Genomic DNA, 26,728 nt, shown 5'->3' with positions numbered 1-26,728 from the left:
GCATCGCGGGAGAGGTGACAGGTCCCATGGCGAGGGTATCGCGCCTCCTCGGGGGCCCATCTCGCCGCGGGGGATCGCGCGCCGTCGCGTTCACCGCGCTCGCGCTCGTGTTCTGCGCGATCGGCGGGGCGTTGGCGGACGGCGACGACGACGCGATCGATTCCGTCGACCCCGACGACGATTCGTTCCCAACCTCCGAGGACGTCCCGCTGTGGCAGTTCGAAACGGAGGTGGTGACCATCGGCAAGGCCAGCGGAAAGGAGAAGAGGAATGACGTACCCGCCTTCTTCCTCCGCGGCGACGACCCGGCGCAGGCCGCCACGAGGTTCGTCTACCTCAACGCGCTGCCCATGAACCACCTGCCCCACTTCGTCTCCGTCTTCGCGCACGAGTGGCGGCACAACGTCCGGGAGGAGCTCAAACCCCGGACGCGCGCGCACAAGCGCAGGGCGGCGGTTCTCGGCCCGAGATCCTACTGGAAAAGGGGCGCGGAGCACGCGCGGGCGGGCCGAGACGGCGAGGCTCACTTCGACTACGCCAGGGCCGTCGCGGGCGTCGGCCTGGACGAGATCGACGACCCGGGAGCCAAGGCGGAGGAGACGCTGTCCAACGGCGAGGTGGACGAGATCTACCAACTGCTCAACGCGCACCACCGAAGGCACTCGCGCGCGCTGAACGCCGCGGACAAGACGCGCGAGCAGCGCGCGGCGGCGCACGAGAGGAACGCGTGGGTGTTCGAGCGAAGGAAGGAGGCGAGGCGGCGAGTCGAGGAGGACGAAGCCGACTTTCGCGCCGCGTTGTCGGGCGTCCAATCGCGGGACGACACGTCAGACTCAGAAGCCACGTCGGAAGCCAATGACGAGACGACGACGCGGGTCGCCATCGTCGCGGGACTCGCGGTGTCGCTGTCGTTGGACGACGACGCGGCGAGCGCGACGTCGGCGCACTTTGCGACGATCGGAAATAGCGACGCCCGACTGGCGTGCTCCGTCGCCCTCGAGCTCCACTCCAAACTAAACCGCCCACCGCTCGCGTGCGTTGCGGGGAACGCCTCGGAGGAATCCAAAACGTCATCTGCTGGGGACGATTCGCGTACCCCCGAGGCGTGCGGGAACGCCGCGAAGAAAGCGCTGCTCGGTTCCGAAGACGACGGCTCACTCGCTTCGACGCTCTTGTTGCGAGCGTTTATTCTCGCGGGGGGTGCCGTGGACGATCGCGCCTTCTTCGACGACCTCACCAAGGCGCTCGTCACGGCGCACGCGTACGCCTCGATGCGCGCGGCGGTCGACGCCGAGGACTGGGAGGCGGTCGCACGGGCGGCCCAAACGGGCGACGCCGCCGCCGTCGCCGGTCGCAAACCCGACGCCCGGCGAAAGCTCGCGGCGGCTCGAGCGCATTTCGAGTTGGGAAACTGGCGCGAGTGCGAACGCGCCGCGAACGCCGCCGTCGCCGCCTCCGTCACCCGCGGGGACTGGCGCCGCGGGCAGGTTCGCGCGCTCGCGGTTTCGTACGGCGCCAGGTGCGCCATCGCTCGCGGCGACGGCGACGCGGCGCTTCGATCCTTCGCCGTCGCGATGCGCGCGGATCCGGACAATTCGCTCTTCAAAAACACGTACAAGCTCATCAAGGACGCGGGCAAGCTGGTGACGGACGCCGGGGTCAAGCTGGACCGCGGCGAGTCCAGGCTCGCGCTCGAGTCCGCGGATAAGGCGTCCGCGAACCTGCGCGCGGTGGGCGCGGATGAAAAGTCCGCGATGTTCGCCGAAATCGACGCCAGGAGGTGCGTGGCGCACGCGCAGATGCGAGCGTTTGAGTCGGCGCTGGAGCACTGCGCCAGGGCGGCGAAGGCCATCGGCTGCTACGACGACGGGTCTCACGACAGCGAGGAGGACTTCAAGCGTTTATGCGACAGGGCCGACGCCAGGGTGTACGCCAGGGTGATGATGTCGCGAGCCGAGGTTCATTTAAGGGACGACTATCCCGAGGGCGCGATAGGCGACTTGAGGGACGCGGTGGAACGCATCGCGCCCAACGCGGAGCGGGGTTCGAGCGAAGGTGCGAGGATCCTGGAGGAGGCCCGGGGTAGGTTGCACGAGGCGGAGCGCGCGAAACACAAGCACGATAACGACAGGGACCACGCCAAGATGCTAAACCTGCCGGAGAACCTCGCCGAGCTCTCGAAGGACCGCCGGTGCGATTTCGTTAAAAAAGCGTACAAGAAGGCGGCGCTGAAGTGGCACCCGGATAAGGCCGCCGAGAGCGGAAAGCTGAGGGCGGCGAGGAAGATGAACGAGATGACCGAGGCGCGGGACCACGTGAACGAACGCCTCGGGTGCGTCGCGCCCAAGAAACCCGACGAGAACGATCCGCGGGCTCAGCAGCAGCGGCAGCACCCGCACTTTCGCAACTTTCATCACGGCGGGTTCCCGGGCGGGGGCGGCTTCGGCGGCGGGGGGTATCAGCAACGGCAGCGGCAGTACCAGCGCAGGCCGGGAGGGCAGCGCATGCACTGGGAGTTTTGATTCCATCGCGTTCTTCGGCGTGGCGCGGATGAGACGGATGAAACGCATTCGTTTACTCATGACTAACCTTGTGACGACTCTCAGGTCACCTCCCCGCCGTCTTGTCGAGTCCGTACCGCGCGAGGAATTTGTCGTGCCACGTGCCCGTCTCGGCCGCGCCCTTCGCGCCCCTTCGCCGCGCCGAGAGCTCCCTCGCGCCCCTCTCGATCGCCGCCGCGGTAGTCTCGTCCACCCCCACGCCCCCTCGCACGGTCGGTCTGAGCGACTCGCCGCCCCTGGTGTTCCGAACCGTCGGCTCCCGCCCCGGTCGCACTGCGGGTACGAACAGATCAACGCCCCTCGCCTGCAGCGCGACGCGCCTCAGCTCCGCGTCCTCGAGCGCCGCCGCGCGCTCACGCTCCACGCGCTCCGCGTACGTCGTCGGTGGCTGCGTTGGAGGCGCCGCGCCGGGCCTCGGGCGACGTCGGCCGTCTTGAGTGGGGGGCGCCCTGGGCGGGGTGGGCGCCGGTCGACTCAACATCGAGTCAACATCGTCGCCGCCCGATGCGCTATGCGGCTCCGTGCCGCCAGCATAGGCGGCGTCGGAGCGCGACGCCGCCTCTTCCTTCGCTCGGAGCGCCGCGTCGATCCTCGATCCCCTGTGAAGGTCGTAGGGACGGGTCGGTACGCCGGTCAGAGTCGGGTGTGCCAACTTGAAAAGAAATCGAACGAGTGCCCAGAGTCGGACGCGCCTTCGTGCCGCGCGCTGCTCACCTGTCGTGCGTGCTTCTCATCGCCGCCCGCATGTCCCTGACTAAGGAGCCCGAGGAGCTCGGCTCCATGGTCTCGTGTGCCCTCATCCTGGCTCCGCCTGTTGCGGGCTCGAGGCGCTCCGAGTTGTGCTCGGAGGCGGTTAGTAAACGTCGCCGGCCGAGTTTGACCGTGAGGTGGATGGCGCGCGGCGCGGCGCTCGTGGGTTGATTTGGTTCAAACCGTGGTCGCTCGCACGGCGCAGTGCACGACGCGACGGAAGCGACACCGCTCGCTCAGAATCGCCAACGCGCACGGACATCATCCCGTGCATCGTACACTCGCTTCGCACGCGCGCATCGGCGAGCCCCAGACCGGTCGTCGAGGTCAGATCTCAGATCGGAACTGAGCTCTGAACGGAAACAACCCAGGGAGACGGAGACACTCGGAGAGTAAAACAGAGATGGCGCTGCTCGCATCGGGCAACGTTAGCGCGGCGTACATTCCGGATCGGGATGAGAGGGGCGGGTTTAACTTCGACAATGTCGCGAGGAACGAGATGATGTCCCAGAACGGCCTCAAGTTCAAGGCTGCGATGAAGACGGGCACGACAATCACAGGCGTGTGCTTCAAGGGTGGCGTGGTCTTGGGCGCGGACACTCGATCGACCAACGGGGAGACCGTGGCGGACAAGAACTGCGAGAAGATCCACTATATCGCGCCCAACATATACTGCTGCGGCGCCGGAACCGCCGCGGACACCGAAGCCGTCACCGGTGCGCCCCCACACCCGCCAGATCCCCCTCGCCTCGATTTTAGGGTAAAACCTCGTCGGACCAAAACAAACCGTGCCAGACGGGCACACCCGCCGCCGACGACCCGCCGCTCTCTCTCTGACTTCTCGTCCCCTTCTCCGTCGCACCCACGACTCGCAGGCATGATCGCATCCGCGCTGGAGCTCCACCGGCTGGCCACCAAGCGCAAATCCCGCGTCGTCACCGCGCTCACCATGCTCAAGTCGCACCTGTTCAAGTACCAGGGTCACGTGGGCGCCGCGCTGGTGCTCGGCGGCGTGGATATCAACGGCCCGCACCTCTTCAGCGTTCACCCGCACGGCAGCAGCGATTCCCTGCCCTTCGCCACCATGGGTTCCGGTTCCCTCGCGGCGATGGCGGTCTTCGAGGCGGACTTTAAGGAGGACATGACCGAGGAGGAGGCGAAGGAGATCGTGGCTCGTTCGATCCGAGCGGGCATCTTCAACGACCTCGGATCCGGCAGCAACGTCGACCTGTGCGTCATCACCGCGGATAAGGTGGACTACCTCCGAAACTACGAGTGCCCCAACGAGCGCACGTACGTCAGGAGCAAGGGGTACGATTTCCCGCCCGGGACGACGGTGCTGAACAGGCGGAACTTCATGACGGCGACGGCGGCGACGCTGCCGGTGAATCAGATCGTGGACATCATCGACGGGGCGCCCGAGGACGTGGCATCGGGGGACGCGATGCAGACCGATTGAACGCGATGAACGTCGTTCGCGAGTATTGACGTCAACCTCGGTAATATGATCAAACGCCGATTTAGTCGAACGAACGAACGAACGAACGAACGGACCCGCGAATGGACCCGCGGCGGTGAGTCACTCGCACGGCGCCGCGTGGCGAGACTCCCACCCTCTACGTCGCAACTGCGTGTCTCTCGCGAGCGACCCGTCGTCGGGGTTGAGGTAGACGACCTCGATCGGTCCGCGTCGTCCGGGACGATCCGCCGCGGCGCACACCAGCGCGGCGCACATCTTGCAGCACTGCAACGTCACCAGCACCCTCGTCCCCTCCTCCAAAGGACCAGCCTCCTCCGGACCAGCCCCGGGTCGATTGGCGATTTCGTCGTCCTCCGTCGGCGAGAGGACCCACTCGCCCCACAGCGTCGGCGCGAGGAGATTCCACTCCGCGTGCAGGCACTTGTTATCCGCGTTGACGTTTCTCGCCGCGTCCGTCACCTCTCCTCTGGGCGACACGAGCGCCGCGACGACGCCCCTGTCCCGTTCCCACAGCTGTGTTTGCGTATTCTCCGATACGTCCGATGCGCGAGCCGACGCCCACCGAAACGCCGCGTCGTCGTCGTTCACCGGAAGGGTTTTCGGTGGCAGGAGACCGACGCGAGAGGTCATCGCGCCGCGTCGGATCGCCGCTCGAGCCCACGGCGTCGCGTCTCTCCTCTCCAGAGCGCGCGGGTCATCCGGGGAGGCGGGCGCGTCGGCTGTGGCGTCGTCGTCGTGATCCTCGAGGTCGAAGGCTGTGGCCCTCTGCGCCGCCACCTTGACCACCGCCCTGTCCAGGTCGCTCAGCGCCCGCGTGGTGAGCATTCGCGCCCGCGCCCACCTGTTGCCGTTGGCTCGTCCCCCCGCCTCCCTCGCGCCGAGCACCAAACGCACGAGCGCGCTGTCCCACGGGGGCGACGTCTTTCGACTCGTCGCGAACCACACGACGCTCGGCGCGTCGGCGTCCCCGCTGGACGGCGCCACGAGGAACGCCACGTCGTCGTCCTCGACGGACGACGTCTCGAGGATCGCTCTCGCCAGCCCGCGCTCGGCGGCGGTCGGGACGTATGGCTGTCGCAGCGCGCGCCTCTGCGCCCGGGTCAGACCCGCGTGGGGCGACGACGATGGCGAAGCGGACTCGGTCGATGCATCTCGAGCGTCCGCCGCGTCGCATCGGATCCACGGAACGTGGCGACGACGCGGACACGAGGCGCGTTGTCGCCACGGGGACGCGACGACGAGAGCGGCGAGCGCCCGATGGCTGGCGGCGGCGGCGCGCGACATCACTCTGCCGGTTCTCCCCGCTGAAACGTCGTTCGTTGTTATTTCCGCGACCGGCCAGTGTCACCGGGCGCGAGGCGGGCGCCGATGAGGAGGGGCATCGAAACGCTCCGCGCGCTTCTGCGGACGGTTCCTTCCACCCCGACGCATGTGCACCCGACGCGGACCCTCCTCGCGGATCCACCCGCGCTCCGCGGCTGGCGCATCGTCGCACCTCGTCCAACCCGCGTCGAACCGGGCCGTGGGATCATCCGGGGACTCGCTCGGTGGGCCGCGACGGGCGACGGCGGGTGGACGCGGGTGAGATCCGAGCGCGATCGCGCCGACCGCGATCGGCGCCGGAGCGAGACTGGCGCGGACGGCGTGCCGATAGGACCAGACACGCGAGGGGCGCATCGACGACGCGAAGGCGGAGCGTCGTCTCAGGGTTCGCACGCGTCGGGCCCGTCCAAGGAGCACGTCCGGCTGAACGGAGACCTCGCGCACGCTCGCGGCGTCGACGCGCTGCTCGCCATCGTCGACGCGCGCGGCGATGAGATGAACGCGGTGAACGTCGCCACGGCGGTCAACTCCCTGTGGAAGCAGGCCAAGCGGGAGGCGCGGGACATCGCCAAGGAGCAGAGACGCCATCTTCGCCAGGCTCATCGCCGGGGAGAAGAAGGACATCGCCGGGGAGAGACGCGAGACTCCGAAGCCGCGAGGGACCGCGTGGGAACCGAACTGTCGCACGACCCGAGGCTGCCGAAGCTGCTGAGGCTCGTGCGAGAGAAGGTTGACGAACTGCACGCGCGAGCCGTGAGCGGCGTGATGCACGGCCTCGGCGTCTTACACTCCGACTTGAGAGCGTTACCAACCGCGCGTTGGACGACGCGGTTTGAGAAGTCGTTCACCGCCAAACTCGCGGACGTGCTCTCGTCGCGGGTGGAAGTAACCGCGGCGGATATGAACGCGCAGGAGGTGGCCATCGCGTACAACGCGTGCGCCAAGTACGACGCCCTCGGGGAGCGCCTGACGCCAAACGCGTGGCTCGCGTTGGCTTCAGCGGCGTCGAAGGAATCTGACCGCTTCACCTCGCAAGGTTTGGCGATGACGCTGAACGCGCTGAGCAAGACGCCCGCGATGGAGGCGACCGCCGCGGCGGCGGTGCCCCAACGAGGATGGGAGACGCTCGCGCGCGCCGTCGTGAGGGCGTACGTCCCGGCACGTGGCGCGTGGCGGCCGAACGACGACGGGGACATGCAGAGCGTCGCCGTGATTTTCAACGCCCTCGCAAAACTCGATCACGCGGCGTTGGCGATTGCGGGCGAGGACGGCTGGCGCGTCCTCGTCGCCGCCGCGGTGACGTGCGCGAGGACGCGAACGGGCAGGGACGAGCTCGGCTTCGACGGCCAGGCGCTGGCGATGGTGCTCAACGCGTTCGCGAACTGCCACGCGGCGTCGTCTGAGCTCGCGAGAATAAAAGGCGGTTGGAGCGCTCTTTCCGATAACTTTGTCGCCGTCGCTCCGAGGGACACTCGGGCTCAGGGCGCGTGCATGATCCTCAACGCGTCGTGGAAGCTGATCAAGGAGCACGGGTTCGAGACGAGCGCGGAGTTTCGGCGCGCAGCCGCCGATTTCGCGGCGCGAATCGCGGAGGACGTTCCGCCCAAGACCACCGGGCTGCTGGTCAACTCGCTCGCCAAGCTCAAGGACGTGGCTGCCGAGGTGACGCCCGAGGGATGGCGACGGATAGCGGCTTGCGTGCACAGGGCGTACGCTTCGGTCGGCGACGCCAACTTCGAACGCGATCGAGAAAAGATTCGGGATCTCCATCGGGGAAACGAGCGCGGATCGTTCGCGGAGCGTTTCGCGGACAGCGGGTTTGAGGTTGGTCAGTTTGACGGCGACGAGCTCACCGCCACGTTTCAATCCGTGTGCGCGTGCGACCCGCTCGTGGACGTTTTAGGAGATGACACGTGGCGCGTGATCTCCGCCGCCGTCGCGGACTTCGCGAGGACCGGCGCCATGTCCCCGGACTCCGTCTTCGCCACCACGGCGAGCTACAACGCCCTACGAAAACGGGCGCCCCGAGCCTTCGCCGCGGCGGACGCGTGCGACGTGTGGGAACCTCTGGCGACTTGCGCGCTGTCGCGACTTCACGACATGAACCCGGTCTTCGTGATTCAAACTCTGGACGCGGCGAAAAAGCTTCCGGAGCTTCGAGAAGCGCTCGAAAAGGTCGGCGGGTCGGTGAGCGGGTGGGCGAGACTCGCCGAGAGGCTGGGCGAAACCGCCGGCGAGCTCGACGCGGTCAATATAGTAAACGCCGTCTCCGCGCTCGGCTGGATGCCGTTCTTGGCGGTGCACATGTCGGATAAGGGATGGAACACGGTGCTGGACCGCCTGCGGTCGCACGAGACGGTCTTGGGCGACCGACGGCTGAGCGTAGAGGCTGCGATGTCGCACGGTCACGACGTCAGCGGCGCCGCGGCGAGCGCGGCGGCTGAGACCAAATACGCCGAAAAGTCTGTCTCGGGGCTGCGTCTCATACAGTCGCACGGAGGTTACGACTCGTACGGGAAGGCCGTCAGGGAAAAGATCGCGGAGTGCATCGAAAGAATCGAGGGTAAGATGGACGACGAGACGCGGGCGAAGGTGCACAAGCGCTTCGAGAAGTTGAGTAGGTGAGCCATCGAGCCTTACAAACGCAAACTGCTGTAACTCTTACCAGCAGACGAACGTTAGCTTTTTCGGGTTTTGGACCATCCGTATCCCCACGGGGCGCAGTCACTTGCCCCCATCCTCGCGGTAGCGCAGATCGAGCACAGCCTCCGCGGCCGCATCCAGACCCTTCTGCTCGAGCAACCTCACCAGACGGTTGGAGTCCTCGTCGCTGACCCTGTACGGCGAGTAGCTCATCCCCGGGAACTCGCCGCCCTCAACCTCCGTCTTGAACCGCTCGAGCGCGCCCGTGATGACCTCGCCCACGTTGGCGTACTGCTTGCAAAACTTCGGCGTCACCTTGGCGTGGTGCGGGTGCTGCATGAAACCCAACAGGTCGTGGTACACCAGCACCTGCCCGCTCGTGGCGTCCCCGGCGCCGATGCCGATGGTGGGGACGCTCACCGCGGCTGTCACCGCCGCCGCCACCGTCCTCGGCACGCACTCGATGACGATGGCGAAGCATCCCGCTCGCTCGAGCTCCATCGCCCGTTCCACCACCTGCGCCGCCGTCTCGAAGCTCCGTCCCTGGGGCCTGAACCCGCCGAGGACCGAGATGGACTGCGGGGTGAGTCCCACGTGGCCCATCACCGCGATGCCCGAGTCCACGAGCGCCTTTGCGGTTTGCACCCGCGACGGGGAACCCCCTTCCAGCTTGACCGCGTCCATGCCCCCCTCCTTCAGCATCCGCGTCGCCGCGTCGATGGCCTGCGCGGACGACTGCTCGTACGACCCGAACGGCAGGTCGCCCACGAGCAACGGGCGGGTCGCGCCGCGCGACACCGCCTTGCAGTGGCTGAGCATCTCGTCGAGGGTTATGGGTAAGGTTGTGTCGTGGCCGTGGACGACCATCGCGGCGGAGTCCCCGACGAGCGCGACATCGATGCCCGCCATGTCGACGTGTACCGCGCTCGGGTAATCGTACGCGGTGACGACGGAGATGCGCTCGCCCGCGTCGTACTTGGCGCGGAGACGCTTGAGCGTCATGCGCGGCTCGGAGGGGCGAGGGCCCCCGTACACGGTGTCCTCCGGGCGGTGCGACATCCCGCGACGCTGATGCGCACGCGGAGCGGGGGACTCGCGGTGCGGTACGCCGCGCAGCGACGAGGCGACGGCGATGCGGGTCGCGTCGAGACCCATCTCGCGCCGCGTTAGGGACGCGGCGACGCCCTGCAAGCGCTGAGCTGCTCGACGGAGCGCCATATCTCCCCGCGCGTGTCGTTGTTAGCGCCCCCGCGCGGAGCGCACGTGCTTTTTAGGTCAGCGGCAATTTTCGCGCGCGGCGGCACCGCCACTTGGTTTTGAAGGTGCCAGCTGGGACTGCTGCAGTTGATTTGGGAGCTGCTGGCGCCCCTCGCGGCACCCACATCCGAGTGCACGCTCAACCGCCGAGGCGTCGCGAATCTCCGAAGGTTCCGCGTGGCCCGCGCCGCGATGTCCAAGCCGGTCCCCGAGTGCGACGTGGACGTCCTCAAGGTGATACTCGACGAGGGCGACATAGCTGCAAAAGTGTCCGAACTCGGCGCGAAGATTGCTCAGGATTACAAGGACCTCAAACCCATCTTGCTGCCGGTGATGACCGGCGCGTTCGTCTTCTCCGCAGACCTAGTGCGCGCGATTCGCCCTCCGCCACAGGGCATGCGCATCGAGTCCCTCAGGGCGTCCTCTTACCTTGGAACCACGACGTTGAGCAACGGCGAAGTGGCCATCGCGCCGCTGAGCATCGACGTGAAGGGCCAGCACGTGTTGCTCGTCGAGGACATCATCGACACCGGCCACACCCTGGAAAAGATTCGCACGAAAGTCATGGGCGAAGGCGCCGCATCTTGCAAGGTGGTGGCGCTACTGAATAAGCGGGAGCGCAGGGAAAACGGGCTTCAACCCGAGTATGAAGGGTTCGACTGCCCGAATGAGTTCGTGATCGGGTACGGCCTCGACTTCGACTCAAAGTACAGGGAGCTGCCGTACGTCGGGGTGCTCAAGGAGGAACTGTACGCTCACATACTCTAACACTCTGATCAGCGTTGGGGGACACGCGTGCTCGTCGGGGGGGTGTAAATCGATTCTTTGCGTTCGCTAGCAGACGTTTGTAAATAACATTGCCAAAAGTTTTCGTCTATGCGAAGACACTTCCCCAACCCCGTTATGAGAACCCAAGGACGATATTGATACAAGGAGAAAGGTCGCGAACCTCACGACTTGTCCTTCTTCTCCTTCTTCTCCTTCTTCTCCTTCTTCTCCTTCTTCTCCTTCTTGTCCTTCTTCTTCTCCGGCGAGTCGCCGGATACGTCGGCGCCCGGCGATCGCTCGCGCTTGTCCCGCTCACCCGCATCCTTCGCCTTGGCCCCGTTGGCGTCGGGCACCGCGCGGAGGTACTCCGCGGGCGTCTTATCGTTGGGCTTACCGAACTTGTCCAGCTTGCCCTCCGCGATGAGCTTCTTCTTCGCCTGCGCGGTGGGACCCAAGCCCCAGCGCCTCGGGTAGGTATCGCGTTCCATCACGACGCGCTTGATCTTCGCCACGCACCCGTGGTCGCACGTGGCCATCACCGCCGTGTTCATCTGTGCGATGCCCACGGCGATCGCCTCGCCCTTCGTGGTCATCAGGACCACCTCCTCGCCGACCTCGATGCCCGCCTCGTATCGCAAGAGGCCCGGGATCATCAGCTTCGCGCCGTAGCAGATGGCGTTGACGGCGGAGTCCTTGACCACGACCCTCTTGTAGTTGGTGAGGAGAACCTCGAGCGGCATGACGACGCGGCGAAGGTAGTCCTCCTGCTTGAGGTTATCGTGGACCCACATGGCGTCCATGACGTCGTGCATCGTCACGAGGTTGTCCTTCTCGCCGAGGATGCCGGAGCGGACGCGGCGGAGCTCCTGCATGTGCCCGCCCACGCCCAGGAGCAAACCGAGGTGCACGCACATGGTTCGCACGTACGTCCCAGCCTCGCAGGAGATCCAGAACACCACGAGGTTGCGCTCCTCGTCGTACTCGTACATCTTGCTCTCGTAGATGGTGCGGATGCGGAGCTGTCGCTTGACCGCGGAGATGAGCGGCGGCCGTTGGAACAGCGCGCCGGTGAGCGTCTCGATGGCGCGTTGCACCGCGGTTTTGCCCCCTTCCGGCGCTCCGTGCAGCCTGCAGATGCACACGTACTCCTTACCGGCGCCCTGCTGGGCCTTGACCAAGCGCGTCGCGCGGTCGATGCAGACGATCAAACCGCCCGTCACCTTCGGGTCGAGCGTGCCGGAGTGCCCCGTCTTCTCCACGCGGAGCATACGCTTGAGCCACGCGACAACCTCGTGCGACGAGGGGTTGGCGGGCTTGTCGAGGTTGATCACGCCGTAGCGGATGTACTCCTGGAGCGGGCGCTTCAGCGGGGAGTGGCCGCATGGGATCGGGGTGTAGTGCCCGGTGCGAACCTGCGGTGATCGGGGTGCGGCGACGGGTCGGCGGTCAGAGGGCGGAGGATGGGAAACCCTCGCAAATTCTCGCTCCGGTGCGGCGGAGGCGCGGGGAAGACAAAATAAAATGATGGTTCGGGGCGAGATTGGGGTGGGGGCGCGTTCGCACCATGAGCTTGTCGTAGTTCTTCAACAGGAGCGGCCACTTGGAGGCGTCCAGGGTCGGGGTGATCTTCTCCGGGGCGATGGCGAAATCCTCGGTGACCTGCGCGTGAAGGAGGGTCGGGTCCGCGTCAGCGCCGTAAAAAGCGACCGGAAAACCCACGTTGGGGCGGCGGTCGAGGTTAACTGAAAATTGGCCAATTCGCGGCGCTGGGATGTCGACGATCGCGGGTTCGCACCTGCTTGGACCCAACATCTTTCTTGTCCTTGCCCATGGCGCGCGTTAGGTCGTTCGCACGTTCGGAAAAGTATCCGCGGTGCGACGAGAGGGCGTTGCCAACAGTGGCCCTCCCATCGTAAAATCGCCCCAATCAACTGCCCAAAATGCTCGCGGAACGGAACGCCGCCGCTCAATGTCCGGCCAATAAATCGTCGCATTAAATCGTCATTGTCGAGTCGCGAACGCGGTTAGGTCGGTTGCAAATTCGACATCACGAGATCCGGAGCGCGATAAGTTTATCGCCCTTGTGTGGCGGGCAGGGGTCAGAGTCCGCGGGGCGAGAGCGCGGGCGCGCGGGAACGAGCGAGCGTCATGTCGACGCTCGCGAGTTCCGGGACGCACGCGCGGTGTCGCCTGGTGCGGTGGACGCTCTCGGCGGCGTCGGCGGACCCGAGGCGCGGGGTCGCGGCGGTGGTCCGAAAGCCGTGGCCGTCGAGGCTCGCGATTGGCGGAGCGGGTGAGCCCCGGACGAGGTCGCGCGCGACGCGGGGGGTCGACGACGACGGACGCGGCGGCGGCGCGGGCGCGTCGGGAGCGCCGAGCGTCCGCACCGCCGAGCCCGAGCGCCCGCGCGGCGGTGCCGACGGAGCCTCCAAGAGCCCGAAGGCGCCATCGTCGGAGACGCCCTCGGCTCGGCCGAAGCGCCGGCGGGGCCGACCGGTGTCGCGCAAGCCCGCCAAGGCGCCCGTTCCGGGCGACGCGATGGGTGTCGCGTCGCTCCTGTGGCAGCTCGCGAGGGAGGACGAACAGATCCTCGGCAGGGCGCGCATCCAGCCCCACGGCCTCGAAGCCGTGGTGCCAGCCCGGGCAGATCCAACCTCCTCCCGCGCCTCCTCCTCCCGCGAACCCTTAAGGTCGACGGCGAGGACCAAGATCGACCTCGACGAGCTCGCGGCACTCGTCGCGGCGGGGAGGAGCACCGCGGACATCGCGGCACGCTTCGGCGTCACCCGCGCGGCGGTGCGAAAGGCGACGGCCCGGCTGCCGCGACGGCCGGGCGATGAAGCCGCCGCCGGTGACTCACCGACCGGTGACTCACCGGGCGGTGACTCACCGGGCGCGAGCGACGGGAGTGACGCGGACGACGACGGATCCCACACGAGCGTGCCCCTGTACAAACGCGCGGGGCGGCGCAAGAACGCGGCTGGGGACGAGGAACGACGCGCGATGGCCGCGAGACACGCGGGGGTGGCCAGGACTTCCGACACCCGCAGGCGAATAAGCGCCACGGCTCGCGAGCGGTGGAGGGCGGCGAGGGAGAAGGCCACCGCGGACAAGACCGCGGAGGTGGCCGCGGCGGTGGATAAGCTGCGACGCGAGGCTGCGACCGCCATGGTGAGGCTCAAACTCGACGCCGACTCGGGCGCGAACGACGGAACGAAGCCGGAAGAATCGTCAGCCGCCTCGGATCCGCGGGGAAGGAGGCGGGAGGTCGCGGCGACGCACTCGTCGGCGCTTCCCTCGTACAACCCCAGCGCGCCCTGGGAGTGGCTCGCGCAGGGTGCCGGTACCGCGTCCGTGGAGGACTACGCCCTCGGCGACTCACCCGCGGACAGAGCCGCCGCGTTTGCCGCGTTGTTGAACGACAAGCACGGCGGCATCGGCAACGTTTTGGCGTCTGGAGACTTTGAGAATTCCGTCGACGAGGGCGACTTTGAATCCCCCGAACACGCCAACGCGTTCCCCGGCGCGTACATTCCCGGCGTCAAGGGCATGCCCGGCATGTCCTTCGACGAGGACGAGGACGAGGACGACGAGGAGCTGCGCGAGACGAAGCGAAAGATGAAGAACAAGTTGAAGGAGCTAGCGGCGCGCAGGGCGGAGGTTGTGGGCGACGGTACCCCGAAGACGGCCAAGGTGACGGTCGCCAAGTTCACCAACGAGCTCAAAGCTTTCACCCAGCTGAGAGACGACCTAAGCGACTGGTCCGATAACTTCCTGGCCAGGAACGGGAGACGACCTACGGTGAAGGACGCCGAGAGGACCGGGATTGATTTCCTGATTAAGAGTTTCAAGGAGTACGTGGAGCTCAGGGATCGGTTGATGTCGCAGACGCCGTACCTGCGAGGGCAGATGGAGGACGTCGCGAAGGAGACTTTGCCCACGCCGAGGGTGACGAGGGACGGCGCGAGGCGCGGGCGCGCGGCGGGGGTCAGAGACGGTATCGAAAAGGCGTCGGGCGTCCTCGGCGGCGCGACGGCTAGGCCAAAGCCGACGATGATCTTTTCGAGTCCGCCGCAGGGGGGCGGTATCTTGGGCGCGAGCGGGTACGGGAACGGGAGGACGCTGCCGCCGGCGACTCCCCCGGAGCGTAGGAACCGCTCGCACCAGCCGAGGAACAAGTAGCGGCGAAAGAATCGTCCGACTCGACGTGTTTGTATTTGTACAACGAACAAAGAAATTGGAAAGAATCGGAAGACGCTCATCACAGCCTCGACTTGATCGGCTCGGGCCTCCTCGCCGGCTCGCCGACGGCCCGCCGCCCGCCTCCGTCCCCCGTCCCGCTCGAACCCGTCTCCCCCGCCTTCGCCGCCTCGACCAAGCACTCCCTCACCAGCTCCGCCACGAACCTCTGCTCGCTGGAGTGCAGACCCCGGCCGAGGTTGTGCGACTTGACCCCGGCGGTGAGCTCCAGCGCCGTCTGCGGCACGCCGTTTACGTATGCGTGAGTCACCACGTCGACGCCCGCGACGTCCTCCAACGGTCCCTCCGCCACGCTCAGCACCCTACCGAGCGCTTCCCACGACACGTGGAACCTACCCGGCGCCATCACCTCGCCGGTGGTCGGGTTTAACCGCCGAGGCGCGATGACCAGCCGCGTCGTCTCCATCGCCGCCGCCGCCGTGCTCCGACCGATGGTGGCGCCGATGCCCCAGAAGGGCAGGGAGAAGAGCGCGAAGAAGGGGTTCGGGGTTTGCATCGCGCCCCACGTCCAAACCGCGGTGAAAGACGTCCACACCGCGGCGAAACCGAGCTCGGTCATCGCCGCGGGCGAGAGGATACCCTTCGGAGGGACGACGAGCTCGAGCGCGCCGCCGTCGCCCCGCCGCGCCGCGATGCGAGAACCCGAGGGAGCGCGAACCGGAGTTAAGGACCTGTACGCGTCCTCGCCGAAGCTGGCGATCGCCGCGGCTTCGCCGGCGTGTTGGTTTTGGTTTTGGTTTTGGTTATGGTCGCCGTCGTTTGGGGGCTTCGACGGGTTGGCTCGTTTCCGCCACGCGTAGCTGCCGACGCGAAGCTCGGTGAGGGGCGGGGTGAGCGTGAAGCCCACGGCGCCGGCTGTGGCGTCCCGTGCCGTGCCGTCCCCGGTGTGGCCGTCCACGAACTCCCACCGACTGAGAAGTCCGTCGGATGAGGGCGCCGGTGATGTCGTGGCGACGAAGAGAGCGGCGATGACCGCGAGGCCGACGCCCCCCATCGCGGCGAGCTTCGCCGTCTGCGCGAGGAGCTCCATCCGCCCCACCGCGTCGGAGCGTTCGCCGTTGCCGTCGCCGTCGCGGCCGCCCGCGGCTTTGCGGCGCTCCTCGAGAGGCGGCGGGACGTCGCGGTCGGGCCATCCCTCGGGGGTGAGCGTCGGGTGCTTGGCGAGCCACGCCTGAACCTCGCGGCGCTTGTCCCAGTTGGTGAAGATGGCGTCGTTCGCGAGGTCGAGGTTCGTCAGGGGATCTCGCCTCACGCCCACGACCGCGCCCCGGACTCCGCGCACGGGCCGAGTGGCGGTCTGGCGCCAGTACGTCTCGATGGCCTCGCGCTCGTACGTGTTGCCGCTGCCCGCGACGAACACCGGGTCGCGCATCATCACCTTGGTGATGGGGCAGAGGAGCTCGTCCGGCTCGTCGTCGCCAGGGACGTGGTCGACGGGTCGTTTGCTGGTCTCCTCGCCAGCATCCGCCGCGGAGTCAGCATCCTTCGATGGGGGCGGGGCGGTGCGGGCTGGAGAATCACGCTCGGGGGCTATCGGGCTCTCGCACGTTTCCAGCGCGTCGACGGCACCCTCGCAGGTCATATCCGCGGCGCGGGGTCTCCCACCGCGCGTCCGTGGACTGGCGACGGGGTGCCGCGCCAGCGCACACGTGACGAAACCCTCGTGTCGGCTCTTCGGGAGAAAACGCTTGGTTCGCGGGAAATTGGATCGCATCTTTTTGGATGTCGATGAAATCGTGGCTGTGATTGCACGTCGTGCGAGGCGTCTCTATCGAAGCACGTTCTCGTGCACGGACGAATCCCTGATGGCGCTCTGCTTCCCGAGCTGCCTCCGCTTACCCCCCGCCGCCTTCGCCGTCTTGGGCTTCCACTCCCCCGCGCTGGCGATGAGCGCGCTGACCGAGAAAGCTCCGTTCCCCGCCGCGGCGTTCTCCTTGTCGTCGGCGGCGACTTCCCGCGCGGACGCGCCTGCGGACTTGGCCGGGGGAGGTCCCTTGTTGCCGAGCCTGCCGGGCTTGGATTGGCTCGCACGTTTCGCCTTGGTTTCCTTGAGCGTCGGCTCCTTCTTCTTCGCGGGCGGCGGGTTGGACGACGCGGGCTCGGCAGCGGCGCGGGCGGCGGCGACCGGCTCGGTCTCGCGCTCCTCCTCCTCCTCCTCCTCCTCCTCAACCACGGCGTCGAGGGCGGCGGGTTCCTCCTCTTCGTCCACGGCGGCGGCTTCGGCGGCGGGGGCGTTCGTGAATCGTCCGAGTGCATCCTTCGCGGCCGCGAGTTCCCGCTTGAGCGCCTCGACCTGCGCCGCCATCGCCTCGCCCTCCCTCGCCGTGTCCATGCTCGCCGACTCCAGCTCGGACATGAAACTCAGGAGCTCGGCGTTGGTCTCCCGCAGCATCTTCGCCTCGGCCGCCACCACCTCCACCTCCGCTTTCGCATCCTCCAGGGCGTACTTGTGCTCCTCCTTCTCGTGCTCGAGCTCCCTCGCGGCCGTCTGTAAATCAGCGGCTAATTCCTCGCACTTGGCCGCGGCGGCGACTTCACCCGCGGCGGCGGCTCTCGCCGCGGATCGAGCCGCGGCTAGCTGAACCGCCGCGCGCTCCTCGGCGGCTCGCAGTTCTCCTCGCAGCTCCTCGATCGTCGCTTCGGCTCCCGCCGCGTCGAACGCGTCGTCGTCGCCGGAGGGCAGGCGATCGACGGCTTCCTCGAGGAGAGCCTTGAGTTTCTCGTTGTCCGCGGCGAGGGCGCCGTTTTTCTTCTCGGCATCCTCCGCGCGCGCCTGCGCGTGCGCCAGGTTGGACGTCGCGTCCCCGAGCTCCTTTTCGAGGGCGCCGATCATGCGGAGCTGATCGTCCATGACCGCCGCGTGCTCCTTGGACAGCGCCGCGCCCGATTTTTCATCCCGCAGCGTCGCAATTTGTGTCTCCGCGGCTTTCAAGAGCTTCTCCATCCGTTCACGCTCACCCGCGAGGCGCTCAACCTCGACCATCGCCGTCTGCGCCGCGTCTTCGAGCTCCTTACCCGCCTCGCGTTCGAGTTCCAGCGCCTGTTTCGCGGATTTGCACGCGCGTTCCTCTCTCGCGAGTCGCGCCCTGGCGTCGGCGAGATCGGCGGCGGCTTTCTCGCGGCGGCGTTCCTCAGCCTGCAGCGCCGCCGTCGCCTCTCGCTCGGCGGAGATGAACCTTTGGCGCTCCTCCGTTAAGGACCGTTCGGCGGTCTTGGCGCGCTCCTTGTACTTGGCCGCCTCGCCCAGCATCTCCTTCGCCTTCTCCAGCCTCTCTCTCGACCGGCCGAGGCTCGCCTCCAGAGCCGCGATGCGACCCTTCTGCTCGGAGCACTTTCGCTCGAGCTCGGCGACAGCCTCGGCCTTCTCCCGGGACGCGCGTTCGAGTTCGCGTCCCGCAGCTTTCAGCGCAGCCTTCTCCGCGTTTCTGGCAGCCTCGGCTTGGGCCTCAGCCTTGGCCACCGCCTCGTGGCCGCCCTGGGATTTGGTGATTTGCGCCTGGAGCCTCGCGGCTGTGGCGGCGTTTGCCGCCGCGGCGCTCGCCGTCTCCTGGGCCTTCGCGGCGGCCAACGCGGAGGCTGCCTCGCGACGCGCCGCCTCCAGCGCCTTGGTGAGCTCCTCGATTCGCGCCTCGTCGCCGGTTTTCTTATCCGCGAGCGATCCGGCAAACTCCAGAAGCTTTTCAGACGCGGCGTCTCGAGCCCTCTCCGCCTCCTCCGCCCTGCGCTCCAGCTCCAACACCCTTCGGTCCGTGTCCTCCTTATCCCGCCGCGCGTCCTCGGTGGCGCGCGTGAGCTGCGTGACTTTCGCCTCGGCTTCGGCCAATCCGGCTCCCACGCGGGAGAGTTCCTCCTGCGCGCGCTCGTGCTCCTCCTCGAGTTCCTTGCGCCTGATCGCCTCCGCGGCGGCGTTGGCGCGCAGGTCCGCCAGCACCTTGCGCTCCTCGCTCGTCAGGTTGGCGCCCGACCCGTGGTTGACGACGTTCACCTTGGCGTCCATCTTGACCGACTTGGCGGTGCCCACGAAATTCAGCGTGGAGTACGTCTCTTGCGCGTTGCCAGCCGCCGGGGTCACCGCGGCGACGATGGCGGTCCTCCCCGGTCCCGCCAGCGCGGGCTGCAGGATCCGCGTGAGCTTGCTGTCGCGGTAGGGCACGTGCGATGTGTTCTCCGTGCCGTCCTCCGCGTCCTTCGCCAGCCTCTGCACGCACAGGCGAAGGGTGAGCAGCGACTGGTTGATGGCGGCTCCCTCCTTCTTCGTCGTCTTGGACGTGTTCTGCGCCGCGCGTTCGCTGCCCGCCAGGTCCACCACGTACAGCGTGGACACCGTCGCGGGTGCCGCGCTGGGATCGCCCTCGATGAGAGGCGCGGACGCCACCTTGATGCGCAACACGGCGTGCGATCGGGACGAGACGTGGTTCATGGCGGTCCGGCCAACCTGCCTCCGCTTCAAACCCGCCGCCACCACGTCGTTCACCTCTTCGCTCGATTTGACGACGCGTTCCTCGAGGTTCAGCACCTGCGTCAGGCCGTTGTGGCCGTTGACGAGCTTGATGTGCGATCGGTTGCCGTCGGGATCGCGCGAGAGCAAATCGCGAATCTCCTCGTTGTAAATCTCCATGTAGGAGCACCGAACGTCGTACCTTCGCGTGTGCTCGTCCGCGCGGACCGCGTCGAAGATATCCCTGAGCGCCAACGACATGACTCCCGGGTCGGCGTCACTGCCGGACATGGTGTGCGTCTTACCGGACGACGTCTGGCCGTACGCCATGACGGTGCCGTTGACGCCGCGGAGCACGGCTCGCACCACGGGCTGCGCGGCTGACTCGTACACCGTCGCGTTGCCGTCGCGCTCTCCGAATACCGCGTCCGCTTCCCACGCGGGGGCGGCGGCGCCCTCGGGAAGCTGGTACCGCGGGGTCTCGACCACCTTGTTGCCGTCCATCGCGCGGAACACCGCCACCTCGGGCTGCTTACCGTCCTCGTCGCTCAGTTCGCGCGCGTTGAGGGGGCGGATGCGGACCGCGACGAAGATGCGTCCGAGCGCGTCGGGCTCATCGGACGATGGGTTCGTCGCCTTGGATCGCTTCTTACCGGGCGATGGGTCCTTGGTCTCCGCGGCGCGTTTGCCCCATCGAGCGGGCGACAGCAGGTTCATCATCGTCGGCGCGTCGTCGCCGTCGGGATGAATCGGTGTCGAGAAAAACGTTCCCCCCTTCTCAGATCCTCGTGACCCCACCTCGAGCCGCGCGCGTTCTGCCTACGCGGTGTCGAGCGGCGCCTCCGCGTCCGCTTTCGTTCGATCTACGGGCGCGGATGCGACGCCTCGCGGTCGGCCTGGCGCCTCGGTGCGCCACTTAATGGCTTCGCGCCACGAGTCCGAGACCTCTCCGATAAATTCGCTCGTCACGTGATGAAACGGTCCGCAGCAGCACCGGTCACGGATCACCACTCAGTCAGTCTGCCGGGGGCGGTTTGACGCGCCCCGCCGAGAATCTGGCTCTAGGGTTCCACCTTGGGCCGCGCAGTCCAGCTGGTCAATCGACGCGTCTAGCGCCATGTCGCCCCTGAGCGGCTACCAGATGTGGAAGGCGGGCCAGGCCAAGGCCCGTCACAAGGTCAAGAACTGGGCCGCGCGCATCCTCACCAAGCAGGCGCGAAAGGTCCAGAACCACCTGATCGAGCGCTGGCGCATATACCGCGGCGATCAGGTCATGGTGGTGGCGGGGAAGGATAAGGGGCAGGTCGGGACGGTGTCCAAGGTGTACCGCAAGGAGAATCGCTTACTGGTGGAGGGGCTGAACCTGGTGAAGAAGCACGTGAAGCGATCGGGGGATAACCCCGGCGGGATCATCACGATGGAGGCGCCCATCCACTACTCAAACGTCAACCTGGTGGACCCGGTCACCGGCGCGTCGGTGCGAGCCCGGACGCGGTTCCTGGACGACGGCACCAAGGTGAGGTACACCGTGGGACGGAACGCGAGCGGGAGCATCGTCCCCAAGCCCGACGTCGCGGCGGGACGGACCAAGCCGAGGAAGACGGACGTCGGGTCGCGGGACACGGGTTGGGAACACGCGACGGCGAATACGTACGCGCCAGCGCCGGAGAGCCGGGGGTTCTTCGGAAGCGGTAGCGCCGCGGCCGCGCGGTCGTTCGCCTCCAGCGCGCTGCGCTAAGGGCACGCGTGCGTTAAGGGTTTGCCACGAGATTAGTCAGTTAGCGTCGAAGTCGTCGTCGAGGTTAAGACGCGTCGTCTAAGTGTTTGGCGTAGGTTACGACGTCGGGGCTAAGCCGGCCGGACGGACCCGTCGCTGTGCTGGCAGTGCGCGCTGTCCTGCGCGCCGCTCCCCGCCTGATCCGCGGGCGCCCCGGACGCCCCGGACGCGCGGCGGTGATGCGTCGCCGCGTGCACAGCTGTCGCCGCGATCGCCGGCACAGCTGTCGCGCCTCCGCCTCCCACATTGAATCCGCTGCCGTCGTCGTCGGCGCCCGCCGATGCAGCCTCGCTCTCGTCCGGGAGCCTCCTGCGCTTGCTGCCGACCTCGTCGTCGTCCGCGGACGAGGTGTCGCTCGTTTCCCTCTTCGCCGCCGCCGTCGTGTCCTCCTCGTCGCCCTCCCGTGCCGTCGTCCGTCGTCCCCCGCCCCCGCGTCCTCGTCGCCTCCCGCCGGCTCCCGTCTCTCCGCCCGGGTCGGTCTCGTCGTCGTCGTCGTCGCCGTCGTGCTCGGGCGCGACCCCCGGCACCGGCCTGCGCGTCGCGGCAGTGTCCTGCATGAGCACGTCCAGCGCGTCGTCGTGCCATCCCCGGCACACCTGCCCGCACACCCCCACGAGCTCGCGCCCGCCCTTCTCCCGATACAGCATCTGGAACACGCGGTGCAGGATGCCGTCGGGGAGGTCCGACCAGTCCACCCTGGCGTCGGGCTGATCGAGCGGATTGGGACCGTCGTCCGGCGTGGCGCCCTCGGACGCGCGCTCGCGCCGGAGGTCGTCCTTGAACCGGCGGAATCGCTGCGTCACCGCAGCCTCGCTATCGGCAACCTCCGTGCCCGTCTCTTCGCTCATTCCCACGTCAGCCGAAAACGTGGTAGAACACGTCTAGAACTCGTCGCGGGTTTTACCGCTGAACGTGGGTATGCGGGAGGCGAAAGCGCGGCGTTCGACGTGACAGTCGATGCGAACGATGCGTTACCCGCGTCCTTGGCGCGAGTATCGATTGCAAGCGACGGTCCACGCCCGCGGCGCGCTCACTGTGTCGGTCAGACGAGATAACGATATTTTCGGCCCGTGTGAACACGTGCTGTCGTCGAGTCCGAGGCCGGCGGGAAGTTTCGCCGCCGCGGGCTCGTGCCCGGGTCACTGCCGGCGACGCGGTCGGCATGTCGGCATCCGCGCGCGGGCGCCTCGCGGGGCTCTTACGCGATCGCATCGGATCGGCGGTCGCGGCGCTGACCCCCCCCGCGCGGTTCACGCGATCCTCGCGGCTGTCGATCCCTCGGACGCGTTGGGCACCACGCGCGTCGCCCGGTTTCTTCCACGACGACGCGCTCGGCGTCTCGCGCGTTGCCGCCGCCCCGTCGATGTTGACCCGCGGGTACTTCGCCGGGCGCGCGCAGGTCAGGAACGCGGACGGTCAAGACTTCGCGCAGATGCGCGCGGGGGTGAAGCTCCACAAGGCGATCATGGCGGCGATCGCGCACCCCTCCATGGCGCACAGGTTCGACGGCACCGGCGTCGCCATCCTCGAGGTTCGCATGGCGCGCGACTTCAAGCTCGCGCACGTGCGATGGACCGTCCACGACGACGGGGATTCGCGAGCGGCGGCGCACGCGCTCAGACGTAACGCCGCTGCGCTGAAGACCATGGCGGGCAAGATGCTCGGCAGCAAACACACGCCTCGGCTCGAGTTCATCGACGACGGCGCCACGTCGCGAAAAGAGGCCGAGCTGGACAAAGCCTTCGAGCTCGCGGAAGCTCGTCGGTTAGACACGGAGGCTCACGTGGAGAGGCTGGCGAGGCGGGACGCGGAGACGAGGCGGATGAAGGCGGCGGGAAGCTATCGACCGGGCCCGTACGAGCACCTGCTCGACGACGAACACGCGCACGCGCACGACGACGACACAGCTGGCGACGACGACGAGTTCGAATCGAGCGAGTGGTACGCGCCGGGCGAGAGGGACGAGGAGTTCGAGGACCTGCTCGAGGAGCTGATGGCGGACGTGGACGACGACGCCGACGATGCGGACGACGATTGGCCGGAGGAGATCGACGCGGACGACGACGACGAGCGAGCCGGCGCGGACGCGTGGGTGAAGCCCGGCGCGGGCGAGCGGGACGATTGAATAAAAGTTACCTTCCCTAATAACAAATGAAGACTTCGAGACGCGACCGCTACGCGTCGTCCTTGAAGGACACGCCGAGGTCCTTGAGCATGCGCTGCAGCTCCCCGCTCTCCTTCAGCGCCATCGTGTCGTCGCACCCGCCCACGTGCGCACCCCCGATGAACACGTTGGGCACCGTCCGCTGCCCGGTCATCTCCGTCAGCACCTTGACCAGCGCCTTCTCCTCGTTGAACTTGTCCAGGTCGACCGCGAGGTGCGTCACCTCCATCGTCTGGAACAGGGCCTTGACCTTGTCGCAGTACGGACACCAGCTCTTGGCCCACACCACCACGTCGTTCGACTCGATCTTGCCGCTGACCAGACCGGTCAGTCGCGTCATCTCCGCGTCGGAGACCTCGACGTCCCCATCCCGCGACGCGGCTTTGGTGGCGACGATCGTGCGGCGTCGCGCGTAGGTGGGCGCGCGGGAGACGCCGCGGACGTGGTCGGCGAGGACGCGCGCGCGGCGGGATGCGATGCGCGTGACGTTCATCTCGAGCGCGGGAGCCGCGAGCGCGGACATGTGCCGGGGCGTGCTACGCGCTTCGAGAGCTGTGAACCAACAACGCGACTTCATTCACGCGGTGTCTTCGGCCGCTAGCGCTGACCACGTTAACCCGAGCAGATTTTTGCCCACGTATTTATCACCGTCACAAGCTAGTCTCTATCTAAACAAATTCTCGAGCCCCCCCCCCGAGGCCACAACCCGCGGCGCCATCAGGGGCGATCGTAACCAAAAAAAAAATTTGCTACGATCGTGCGGATAGCCGTCTAGGAGCGGATACGGCCGTCACCGAGCTCCCCGCGCCGTCGAGCACTGAGTTGTGCCTCTCAGGACGGCGTCAATGCGGGTGACCCGGGCCCGCACGCGTCCCGATCACGGCGCTCGGGGGTAGCGGCGCCCGCGGCGCGCGATACGCCCGGATGCCGGCCCCGATAGGACGCGGGAGTGTCTCAGCGAGAGTGCGGATGCCTGCGCGGGACCGTACACGCACGCATCACGCTGGCCCACTCCCCGATTGCAGTTTGCTGTGGACCTCATGAACGTGGGTGCAGATCAGACATCGGTCCCGCCGCCCCCTGCGGCACTTGCAGTGATCGCGCAGTGCCTCCATCTGATCGCCCGTCACCTTCTTCAGTTGGATGCTGATGTGCCGAGGTGCGCCCACCCAATTTTGGTACATGCACGGTCCCTCCATAGTCTGTTGGCACGGAGGGCAGCGACACACCAGATCCCGTCCTTTCAGATCAACCTCGCCGGGCTCGAGGTGGAGCTCGTGCAAGGCCTGGACGCGATCCTTGGTCTCCCACTCGAGCTTCGCCAGGTTTCCACTTCGGTCGATGTCCTTGAGCCCGACGAAAAGAAATCGCCTCTCGTCCAGCTTCGTCGCCGAGCGCCGCGACTTCTTCGAGCTCCGCTTGCCCATGACCGTGTTGAGGCTTTCTCTGCACCATTGACACGCCTCCTCCGCCGTCCTGATCCCCTTCTCCGGGTCGTTCTTAGCTTCATCAGTCAGCAGGTACTTGCGGAGGGAGTGCTTCACGTAAGTGTTGGCGCCGTCCCACGCGCCCTTCATGTGCGAAGTGCACCCGTAGAGGCGGACCAGGCGCATCCCGCCAGTCTGAAACTGGGCATGCCGGTGGAGATCGATCAGGGTCTCGGTCACGGTATTCACCACGGGATCGCCGGCTTCATTTTTCGTCTTCACCACACGGGTGCGGCTTCCATCGAGCCACTCCGCTGACGGGCGTGCCGGCTGAGATCGGGCGGAGGTGGAGGCGGGGCGCTGCGAGTGAGCGCGAGCGGGGGGAAGTGAATGGAAACCGGCGCGCCCTCCTCTCATGACAACTCCTCTTCTCTTATCGTTTATGACAACTCGGGTCTAAACGTGATGATGTCGTGCGTTCGTCTATGATAAGCCTCCTCCTCGGCCTCCTCCTCGATCGTCTTCGCAGTCTAACTGCGCTTTGGAAAAAAGCTCGTGATCGACCGCGTCTGCGCGTCGCATGCGTTTGTCCTATGCAGAACCTTCACCAGGTCGGCTTTGTTCAATTTAGACAAACCCGTCACCTGTCGAGCACGAAGGTGACGAAGAATGTCGTCCATGTTCGACTTGGTGGTGATCGCGGGTGCGGCCGCGTTCGCCGCCGGCGAGTCGTGCACCGGAGCGCTCAGCGGAGGCGGCGCGGAGAGCTCCGCGGCCGCCTCGAGTGCCGCCGCCGCCTCGTCCGTTCCCACCGCCTCCAGCGCCGCCACCGCCTCGAGTGCCGCCGCCGCCGCCTCATCCGCCGCAGCGGCCTCGAGCGCCGCAGCGGCCTCATCCGCCACCGGCGCCTCCAGCGCCGCCGCCGTCTCGAGTGCCGCCGCCGCCTCTTCCGCCACCGGCGCTTTGAGGGCCACCGCCGCCTCCTCCGCCACCGGCGCCTCCAGCGCCACCGGCGCCTCCAGCGCCGCCTCCAGCGCCGCCACCGCCTCGAGTGCCGCCGCCGCCGCCTCATCCGACGCAGCGGCCTCGAGCGCCGCAGCGGCCTCATCCGCCACCGGCGCCTCCAGCGCCGCCGCCGTCTCGAGTGCCGCCGCCGCCTCTTCCGCCACCGGCGCTTTGAGGGCCACCGCCGCCTCCTCCGCCACCGGCGCCTCCAGCGCCACCGGCGCCTCCAGCGCCGCCTCCAGCGCCGCCGCCGCCTCGATTACCGCCGCCTCCTCATCCGCCACCGGCACCTCGAGTGCCGCCGCCGCCTCATCCGCCACCGGTGTGCTCGGCGGCCTCAAGCGCAGGGCGGCGGCCGTTGCCGCGGCCATATCCTTCTTCTTCGTCCGGTAGCGACTTTGTCGCTCTCTTCTATTTTTCTTTTTGGCCTCCTCCCTCTCCTCCGCACTCCCCATCGTACGCCACGCCAGGTTCTTGTCTAACATGTCCTGCTGGCCGGGCTTGGCGATGCCCGCCCTGCGGTCGGCGGAAGCGGCGGCCAAGGTGTCTCCACCGAGGGCAGACCCATCGAGTTGGCCTTTGACCGTGGCCTTCTGGCCCTCGTCGCCGCCCCCGGCGCGGACGACGGCGTGCGCCTTGGCCATCACCTCGCGGCCGTGGGCAGCCCCATCGAGTTGGCCTTTGACCGCGGCCTTCTGGCCCTCGCCGCCGCCCCCGGCGCGGACGACGGCGCGCGCCTCGGCCATCACCTCGCTCGCCTTGACGAGGGACGCACAGTTACCCTGAACGAGTTCCTTTTGTGCGTCGTTGGCCTTCCCCGCGCGGAACGCGAGCCACGCCACGTGGAGGCGCCAGCCCACGCTCGCCCCGCCCAG

At 67.3% G+C, this 26,728-nt stretch overlaps 17 protein-coding genes across 17 annotated transcripts; 7 read left to right on the top strand and 10 right to left on the bottom strand.

Annotated features, from left to right (window-relative positions):
- Positions 1 to 26: 26 nt before the first annotated feature.
- Positions 27 to 2,522, top strand: MICPUN_102232 (predicted protein; the record flags this gene model as incomplete). The annotated part of the gene is made up of 1 exon (XM_002504490.1): positions 27 to 2,522. One exon carries the CDS (start codon positions 27 to 29, stop codon positions 2,520 to 2,522), a length of 2,496 nt encoding a protein of 831 aa, XP_002504536.1.
- An 85-nt stretch (positions 2,523 to 2,607) lies between these two features.
- On the bottom strand, positions 2,608 to 3,343 carry MICPUN_61217 (predicted protein; the record flags this gene model as incomplete). The annotated part of the gene is made up of 2 exons (XM_002504187.1): positions 2,608 to 3,160; positions 3,276 to 3,343. 2 exons carry the CDS (start codon positions 3,341 to 3,343, stop codon positions 2,608 to 2,610), a joined length of 621 nt encoding a protein of 206 aa, XP_002504233.1.
- A 371-nt stretch (positions 3,344 to 3,714) lies between these two features.
- Positions 3,715 to 4,770, top strand: PSB7 (predicted protein; the record flags this gene model as incomplete). The annotated part of the gene is made up of 2 exons (XM_002504489.1): positions 3,715 to 4,027; positions 4,187 to 4,770. The coding sequence occupies 2 exons, from the start codon at positions 3,715 to 3,717 to the stop codon at positions 4,768 to 4,770; spliced, it is 897 nt and encodes a 298-aa protein (XP_002504535.1).
- A 120-nt stretch (positions 4,771 to 4,890) lies between these two features.
- Positions 4,891 to 6,075, bottom strand: MICPUN_102230 (predicted protein; the record flags this gene model as incomplete). The annotated part of the gene is made up of 1 exon (XM_002504186.1): positions 4,891 to 6,075. One exon carries the CDS (start codon positions 6,073 to 6,075, stop codon positions 4,891 to 4,893), a length of 1,185 nt encoding a protein of 394 aa, XP_002504232.1.
- An 84-nt stretch (positions 6,076 to 6,159) lies between these two features.
- MICPUN_61214 (predicted protein) lies at positions 6,160 to 8,739 on the top strand (the record flags this gene model as incomplete). The annotated part of the gene is made up of 1 exon (XM_002504488.1): positions 6,160 to 8,739. The coding sequence occupies one exon, from the start codon at positions 6,160 to 6,162 to the stop codon at positions 8,737 to 8,739; it is 2,580 nt and encodes an 859-aa protein (XP_002504534.1).
- Positions 8,740 to 8,838: 99 nt separating this feature from the next.
- Positions 8,839 to 9,975, bottom strand: PANB (predicted protein; the record flags this gene model as incomplete). The annotated part of the gene is made up of 1 exon (XM_002504185.1): positions 8,839 to 9,975. One exon carries the CDS (start codon positions 9,973 to 9,975, stop codon positions 8,839 to 8,841), a length of 1,137 nt encoding a protein of 378 aa, XP_002504231.1.
- Positions 9,976 to 10,206: 231 nt separating this feature from the next.
- HPT (predicted protein) lies at positions 10,207 to 10,782 on the top strand (the record flags this gene model as incomplete). The annotated part of the gene is made up of 1 exon (XM_002504487.1): positions 10,207 to 10,782. One exon carries the CDS (start codon positions 10,207 to 10,209, stop codon positions 10,780 to 10,782), a length of 576 nt encoding a protein of 191 aa, XP_002504533.1.
- Positions 10,783 to 10,964: 182 nt separating this feature from the next.
- Positions 10,965 to 12,613, bottom strand: CBF5 (predicted protein; the record flags this gene model as incomplete). Its single annotated transcript, XM_002504184.1, has 3 exons — positions 10,965 to 12,266; positions 12,346 to 12,441; positions 12,578 to 12,613. The coding sequence occupies 3 exons, from the start codon at positions 12,611 to 12,613 to the stop codon at positions 10,965 to 10,967; spliced, it is 1,434 nt and encodes a 477-aa protein (XP_002504230.1).
- A 317-nt stretch (positions 12,614 to 12,930) lies between these two features.
- On the top strand, positions 12,931 to 15,029 carry MICPUN_61210 (predicted protein; the record flags this gene model as incomplete). Its single annotated transcript, XM_002504486.1, has 1 exon — positions 12,931 to 15,029. The coding sequence occupies one exon, from the start codon at positions 12,931 to 12,933 to the stop codon at positions 14,962 to 14,964; it is 2,034 nt and encodes a 677-aa protein (XP_002504532.1). The 3' UTR covers positions 14,965 to 15,029.
- An 11-nt stretch (positions 15,030 to 15,040) lies between these two features.
- On the bottom strand, positions 15,041 to 16,756 carry MICPUN_50513 (predicted protein; the record flags this gene model as incomplete). Its single annotated transcript, XM_002504183.1, has 1 exon — positions 15,041 to 16,756. The coding sequence occupies one exon, from the start codon at positions 16,754 to 16,756 to the stop codon at positions 15,044 to 15,046; it is 1,713 nt and encodes a 570-aa protein (XP_002504229.1). The 3' UTR covers positions 15,041 to 15,043.
- A 2,196-nt stretch (positions 16,757 to 18,952) lies between these two features.
- MICPUN_68453 (predicted protein) lies at positions 18,953 to 19,909 on the bottom strand (the record flags this gene model as incomplete). The annotated part of the gene is made up of 1 exon (XM_002504182.1): positions 18,953 to 19,909. A coding segment is annotated over one exon (957 nt), but the record flags the coding sequence as incomplete, so codon positions are not given.
- A 688-nt stretch (positions 19,910 to 20,597) lies between these two features.
- On the top strand, positions 20,598 to 21,218 carry MICPUN_106019 (predicted protein; the record flags this gene model as incomplete). Its single annotated transcript, XM_002504485.1, has 1 exon — positions 20,598 to 21,218. The coding sequence occupies one exon, from the start codon at positions 20,598 to 20,600 to the stop codon at positions 21,216 to 21,218; it is 621 nt and encodes a 206-aa protein (XP_002504531.1).
- Positions 21,219 to 21,328: 110 nt separating this feature from the next.
- MICPUN_61207 (predicted protein) lies at positions 21,329 to 22,105 on the bottom strand (the record flags this gene model as incomplete). Its single annotated transcript, XM_002504181.1, has 1 exon — positions 21,329 to 22,105. One exon carries the CDS (start codon positions 22,103 to 22,105, stop codon positions 21,329 to 21,331), a length of 777 nt encoding a protein of 258 aa, XP_002504227.1.
- Positions 22,106 to 22,742: 637 nt separating this feature from the next.
- Positions 22,743 to 23,400, top strand: MICPUN_108869 (predicted protein). The gene has a single exon (XM_002504484.1). It carries the CDS (start codon positions 22,747 to 22,749, stop codon positions 23,380 to 23,382), a length of 636 nt encoding a protein of 211 aa, XP_002504530.1. The 5' UTR covers positions 22,743 to 22,746; the 3' UTR covers positions 23,383 to 23,400.
- Positions 23,401 to 23,431: 31 nt separating this feature from the next.
- MICPUN_85068 (predicted protein) lies at positions 23,432 to 23,761 on the bottom strand (the record flags this gene model as incomplete). The annotated part of the gene is made up of 1 exon (XM_002504180.1): positions 23,432 to 23,761. The coding sequence occupies one exon, from the start codon at positions 23,759 to 23,761 to the stop codon at positions 23,432 to 23,434; it is 330 nt and encodes a 109-aa protein (XP_002504226.1).
- Positions 23,762 to 24,108: 347 nt separating this feature from the next.
- Positions 24,109 to 25,312, bottom strand: MICPUN_108868 (predicted protein). The gene has a single exon (XM_002504179.1). The coding sequence runs from the start codon at positions 25,032 to 25,034 to the stop codon at positions 24,420 to 24,422; it is 615 nt and encodes a 204-aa protein (XP_002504225.1). The 5' UTR covers positions 25,035 to 25,312; the 3' UTR covers positions 24,109 to 24,419.
- Positions 25,313 to 25,378: 66 nt separating this feature from the next.
- MICPUN_102222 (predicted protein) lies at positions 25,379 to 26,599 on the bottom strand (the record flags this gene model as incomplete). Its single annotated transcript, XM_002504178.1, has 1 exon — positions 25,379 to 26,599. One exon carries the CDS (start codon positions 26,597 to 26,599, stop codon positions 25,379 to 25,381), a length of 1,221 nt encoding a protein of 406 aa, XP_002504224.1.
- Positions 26,600 to 26,728: the final 129 nt, after the last annotated feature.

The sequence above is a fragment of the Micromonas commoda genome, chromosome 9, assembly GCF_000090985.2.
Source record: "Micromonas commoda chromosome 9, complete sequence".
In the NCBI taxonomy this organism is placed as follows: Eukaryota; Viridiplantae; Chlorophyta; class Mamiellophyceae; order Mamiellales; family Mamiellaceae; genus Micromonas; species Micromonas commoda.
This window is presented reverse-complemented; position numbering and strand designations above follow the sequence as displayed.